This window comes from Tarenaya hassleriana, unplaced genomic scaffold, assembly GCF_000463585.1.
Source record: "Tarenaya hassleriana unplaced genomic scaffold, ASM46358v1 Cleome14, whole genome shotgun sequence".
NCBI lineage: Eukaryota > Viridiplantae > Streptophyta > Magnoliopsida > Brassicales > Cleomaceae > Tarenaya > Tarenaya hassleriana.
The window spans coordinates 259,781-266,347 of NW_010964598.1; the positions used below are offsets into that span (position 1 = coordinate 259,781).

The 6,567-nt window shown below is 38.9% G+C and overlaps 1 protein-coding gene across 1 annotated transcript; it reads left to right on the forward strand.

Annotated features, from left to right (window-relative positions):
* The first annotated feature begins 4,660 nt into the window (after positions 1-4,660).
* Positions 4,661-6,298, forward strand: LOC104808341 (keratin, type I cytoskeletal 9-like). Its single transcript, XM_010534018.1, has 2 exons — positions 4,661-5,082; positions 5,171-6,298. The coding sequence occupies exons 1-2, from the start codon at positions 4,717-4,719 to the stop codon at positions 6,296-6,298; spliced, it is 1,494 nt and encodes a 497-aa protein (XP_010532320.1). The 5' UTR covers positions 4,661-4,716.
* Positions 6,299-6,567: the final 269 nt, after the last annotated feature.

Genomic DNA, 6,567 nt, shown 5'->3' on the forward strand with positions numbered 1-6,567 from the left:
TAAAATGTAGGGAAATTAAGTACAAGTCTCTTCTAAATATTCTTCTTAGATTTTCCTAATTTTTAGAGCATTAATCTTCGGATTGTTCAATTTAGGGACTAATACCAAACACTGCTCTTGTTTTCCTCTTACACTCATGTGTTTTCAGACATTCTTTCTCAAGATCAGATGCGAATTTCATCACTACCTTGATGTGTAAGCCTTGACATCCTTCACTGTCTTAAGCTCCCCGATGTTGGGTAACACCTCGGGCGAAAATGCGGGCGAAACGGACTCGGGAAGGGTACTCGAAACAGCGATGAAGACTAAGGAGAAAAAAACAGAGATGTTGTAGCCATTTTTTTCATTGGAGAAATCCATGAAATAATGAGTTGATTGAATGAATGGATGGATGAACAAATTTGCTCGGATTTCTTGTTGGGTTTATGTAAATATCTCAAGTCTCTATCTTTAGAATGAAGAAACAAGTTTATGTACATATCTCAAGTCTCTATCTTTAGAATCAAGAAACAAGTGAATGACTTTCAGACATTGATGGATTGAACTCAAATATTCAATAGCAAAGAGAAATTGTATGATACCAAGAAAATATAAATTTCCCACTATGGGGTGTCGAGTGATCCATCTGAGATTGCAAAAACATGAAGGTGTCTGATTCTACTTGGTGGGGAGAGATGTAATATTTCTAGTCCAAAATGGTATATATACAAATGTTGATCCCGAGTTTATGGTGGATATAGTCTGACCGAAAGTTTGGGAAACATTCTGATTATTAAAAAAAATTGTATGATACCAGAAAAGTATACGAATTTTAAAGGAAAACAAAATATGATAAAAAGTTGGATACTAACGTTACAAAGCAAACCTTTGGTATGGAGGAGAGTTTTCAATTAAGTTTATGAAACTCTCAAGGAATCAAGTGATGATTAAGACGGGTCAACTTCTAAAATGCCCTCAATGTGCTATAAGCACTTCTCCTCCTACCCTTCTCTTAAAAAAAAAATATTTCAACATCCAATATACCCTCTTTTCTGTTAGATTACCAAAATAACCTTTTAATATTATATTATTTTAAAATTTTAATTAAAAAATTCTCTCTCGAAAACATCGTTTCTCTTTCATCTTTTTTTTTTTGCTTTTTTGTTTTTTTTTTGTTTCTCTCTCCTCCCACCATTAATGTCCACCAAGCTTTCTCTCTCTTGTCTTTTTCCTCTCTTCTTCTTTTTTTTCTATTTTGTCTTAAAAATCCGACGAAATTAGATGAAATCAAGGGTAAATCAATGAGACAATTAGAAATAGATAAGCTACTGTCGAAATCCAATTTTTTTTTATTGCACATTGATGATTCTTATGGTTCTTTTTTCAGTTATTGTTATTTGCGTAGTTCTGTTGTTTGCAGTATGTTTTAGTCACAACCTATAATTCATTCCGATGGAAGTGTTGTTTGATGTAATGAGAAACGAGATTGATAGATTATGAGGAGAGAACGATTAATTTGGAGTGATGAAAGAAGCACCACAAATTTGTATAATAATTGTATGGTGTATTTGTAGTATAATGTGTTACAAAATATTTGTACAATAATGTCAAAGAACTTTGATTAATGATGTTGTAATGTGTTTGTACAATATAGTGTTAAAACTTTTATATAATGTTGTGTCTGTATCATAATAATGTTGTATTATTAAAGATGGATTTTCGCATATATTTGACTCGTGTTACACGCTAAATAAATGAACTCGCATGAGCCAACCTTGTGACCTATTGTGACCAGCATGTGACCATGTGACCGAAATGCAATTTTGCACTGTGTGACCATTGTGACCGATTGTGACCCGTGACCGAAATGTGTTGACAAATATATGTCAAATTTAAATTTTTAAGCTTCGTGGTGGTTTATCAGAGTCTATATATCAAATATATAGGATGTGTGAAAAAATTTAAAAATATTTGAAGACGTTTGTAGATGAAATATACCAAAATTATCAAAACTACTCATAAAACATTATGAAACATATAGAAACACATTTGGAAGAACAACTTTGAAACACAAAAACCATAAAAACCATGTTTTAATATTCAAAACAATATAAAATAGACTTATAAGAGATGTGTAACGTTGTATAGTGATTAAATTAACAAAAATCGTATGGATCGAAGGTTGTGACCGATTGTGACCGACTGTGACCCATTGTGACCGAAATGTATTGTGGGGTCCACATGAAGAACTAGTCAGAATTTCATCTAATTTTTATGTTTTGTGGGTCCCACAATCATTATTTTTATTTTTTAATTTAAATGTAGGCCCCAGTTTGAATATTCAATCCTCTATAATTTTTCTCTTAACACTATATTTTTTTTCTAATTTTTAACCCCAAAGTTTTATCTATAACATTTTCAAACCAGATTTTTTTGTAAAATATTAAAAAGTTCAGATTTTTTATAAACAAAATTCAACATATTTTGGTGTACTCCACTTTCACATATAATCATCTAAAAATGCAGAATTTGTTGTGAGCCCCATTTTTTCTCCACTGTAAATTTAACCCTATATATTTTTTCTCCAATATTTTAAGTCCAAAATTTTCCTTACAACAATTTCAGCCCAGATTTTTTAAAAAATATAAATAAGTTTAGATTTTTAATAAACAAAAACCAAAAATAAAAGTTCATAGTTGATTGCAAGAACACTATATTCACAAGCGTTATCATTTTTGCGGTAGTCTCTCCACATACTGAATGTTAAGTACATCGTCATATGAGAAAGCTTCTGATCCAGCCAAGAGATACGCCTTTGGAAGACATTATATCAAAAATACCCTTAATTTGCTATTTCTACTTCAAGACCTACCCTGGTCACATGTGACCAATGTGACCGAAATATAGTCACATGGTCACATGGTCACATGGTCACATGATCACATGGTCACATAGTCACATGATCACATGGTCACACGGTCACATGGTCACCCAGTCACTTAGTCACACGGTCACATGATCACATGGTCACAGTGTCACACGGTGATATCTAGATATTGCTGACATATGTTATGTCATCTCGTTCCAAAGGGGGGCATTATCAAAAATACCCTTAATTTGCTATTTCTACTTCAAGACCTACCCTTGTAACCATGTGACCAATGTGACCGAAATATAGTGTGGTCACATATTGATCCCATTGTTCATAACGTTAAATTTATGATGTTTTAATCAGTGACCATGTGACCATGTGACCATGTGACCATGTGACCATGTGACCATGTGACCATGTGACCATGTGACCATGTGACCATGTGACCATGTGACCATGTGACCATGTGACTATGTGACCATGTGTCATTGTGATCATGTGACCATGTGACCGTGTGATCATGTGGCTTTATAAACTTACAATATCTTTGATTCATATTCCGTGTGACAGAATCTCTTTCTAGAAACTTGGACTTCGTAATGTATCCAGTCCTGACTTCTAACCACTTTATGATTGTGACCGTGTGACCTTGTCTTTCGAATCCTCATGTTATCCATACATCCAAACATCGATCCATTTGGTATTTTGACCTATATGATTGTCCTAAATGATACTGTCACTGAAACTCACCAATTTAATCATAAACTCTCAAACCCAACATTTTATTTCAAAATCCATAAAAATTCAAAAATATCCAAAATCTTAATACTTTATCGGATAAATCTCGAAGCCACCTTCAATTTAATGGCAAGAAATCTCAAAATCAAACAAATCTGAAAGGAAATCGAAGTTTAATTACCATACGGTTTTCATTCTCATTCGAAGATTATGAGGAAGATGAATTTGAATCATATCATTTGCTCTCATCGTTACTTCTTCTTTCCATCTCTGATGTAGCCTAAGATTTTAATGGGTAAACAAAAATTAGGAGAGAAATCAAGATTCAAGGGACAAATCGAAGAGAATGAGGAGATTTCGGCGATTTTGAGAGAGAACAAAAAAAATTAAAAAGAAAGATTAAAGTAAGAGAGAGAATAGATGAAGATGCAGAATGAAAAAGGCGAAAGAAAATAAAAGAGAGAGAAAATATTAATAAAATATTATATAAAATGAGGGACACTTGAGTCTTTACAATTTTATTTAGGGTTATATTTGTCCTTTGTAGTGTATAAGATTTATTTTTTTCAATTTATTGTTTGAAGGGTATAGTCAGAAGTCGAAGTAGCAGTTAGAGGGTATTCTAGCTATTTCCCCGATTAAGACACGCTTGTCAGTGAATTGGTTAAGACATGTTTCTCGACTCAATTGTAATTACAATATTCCTTGATTTTAATTGTAATATCCCTACACAATTTACCAGAGTAGCTTCATGTCTACGTGAGGTTAATAATGCATGGATTCTGTCAATGTCATTTATGTAATTTTATATTAACTACGGTTAAGACTAAAATTATAAACATACAAAAAAAATAGTGATTGAACAAGTCATGAATATATATATATACACACACGCACATCCGAAGCGTAATCTCTCCCATTGAAAAGGAATCGTGAAACACAAGGCTCTGCGTTCTTCTCTTAACCTTCTAATCAACCACTAATCTCTCTTAATCACTCTAAATTTAGACACTTAAATCATGTATATAAACAGGATTAATAACCCAAACCAAAAACTCACTCATCATTCACCGTTTTCCCTTAAAAACACAAAAAAAAACCCAAAAAAACTAAGAAAAAAAATAAAAATGGCGAGAATCACCTTGTCATTCTGCTTTGCCTTCATTGTTGCATCGGGAGCGATCTTTGAAGCAACGGGGACCTTTTTCTTCTTGCCGCATTACCTGAAAAAACTGCCGAGATACTCACGAGACGTCGAGCCATTCGCTTTCAGCGGGATGGCGAAGTACATGCAGAGCCTTCAGAAGGGGTGTCCTTCAACCTCGGAGTTCAACACTTTCTTCTCCAAGCTCCAAGATTACATGAGCACCTTGAACTCGGCTTCTTCCATGTCTGGTTCGGCGAACTCCAAGGCCTTCGAGTCTCAGATGAAAGGGAAGGCTGAAGGGCTTTACTCTGCAATGTCTCAATTGTCTAGTGGCAAGTCCGGTTCGGTAAGAGAAGTAGTTTCGGTTTGGTTTTCTGTTCTGATATTTGATTTTTACTTTGAGAAGTGATGGGTGTATTTTTTTGGGAGAATAGGCAGAAGCGGCGAAGATGATTGAGATGGCGCAAAACTTGGGGAAGACATTGATGGAGCAGAGGAGGAGTGGTTCTACGACGTTGTCGGTTGAGCAACAGCAAGCGATTCAGAGCTCAATTACAAAATGGGCTCAAGGAATTGGTCAGTTCGTGAACGCTGCTGCTCAGAAGAACGGTGGAGGTTCCATTGATTTCTCTGCTGCTTTCGGCGGTGGCGGCTCAACCGGCGGTTCATCAGCCTCTGGTGCTGGAAGTGAAAGTTCCGACAGCTCCGCCGCTGCCGCTGGAAGTGGAAGTTCCGCAGGTGGTGCTACTGCTTCTGGTGGAAGCTCTGACGAGAACTCCTCTGGCGATGCAAGTGGAAGCGAAGATAGCTCCTCCGCCATTGGAGGTGGTAGTGTCGCAGCAGGTGCTTCCGGTGGAAGCTCTGAGGAAAGCACCTCTGGTGGTGCAAGTGGTAGTGCCGACAGCTCCTCCGCCGCTGAAAGCGAAAGTTCCGCAGGTGGTGCTTCCGGTGGAAGCTCCGACGACAGTTCCTCCGCCTCTGGTGCTGCAGGTGGAAGCTCCGAAGATAGCTCCGCCGCTGCTGAAAGCGGAAGTTCCGCAGGTGGTGCTTCCAGTGGAAGGTCCGGCGATAGCTCCGCCGCCTCTGGTGCTGCGGGTGGAAGCTCCGAAGACACCTCCGCCGCCGCTGGAAGCGGCAGTTCCGCCGGTCCGCCTCTGGTGCTGCGGGTGGAAGCTCCGAAGAAGACAGTTCCGCGGCTGCTGGAAGCGGAAGTTCCACTGGAGGTGCTTCCGGTGGAAGCTCCTCCGTCTCAGGTGCTGCAGGTGGAAGCTCCGAAGACACCTCAGCCGCCGCTGGAAGCGGAAGTTCCGCCGGAGGTGCTTCCGGTGGAAACTCAGACAGTGGCTCTTCCGGCGCTGGAAGTGGAAGTTCCGACAGTTCCTCCGCCTCTGGAAGTGAAAGCTCTGCAGGAGGTGCTGCATCCGGAGAGAGTTCGGCAGGAGGTTCTTCCGACAGCAGCTCCTCCGCCATGGGAGGTGGAGGCTCCTCAGCAGTTTCGCCCACAGGCTCCGCCTCTGGTGAAAGCTCATCCTCTGGCTCCGCCTCCGGCTCAAGCTCAATGAGCGGCGGAAGCTCCGGCAGCAGCGAAAGTGGTTCTGCCAGCGGGAGAAGCAGCGCCGGCGGAAGTTCCTCGGGTTCCGGCGACACGAAAATGCAAGGGTCAATGGACTACGAGAGCTCTGCAAAGAATTCGGAGAACAAATCTTCCTCAAGCTCTTCGTCGGAGATGAGGAACTCAGGCAAGTTCCGGTTCCATTCCAAGTAGGCATCACAGGTTTTAAATCTTATACAAATAGTAATGTAAAAAAAATCCATATTATATAAAGAATGA

Bases quoted from the DNA above. Each gene is read 5' to 3' on its own strand.
- LOC104808341 (XM_010534018.1), top strand. From the start codon at position 4,717: ATGGCGAGAATCACCTTGTCATTCTGCTTTGCCTTCATTGTTGCATCG. The intron at 5,083-5,170 runs GTAAGAGAAGTA...TTGGGAGAATAG, and splicing joins CTAGTGGCAAGTCCGGTTCG to GCAGAAGCGGCGAAGATGAT.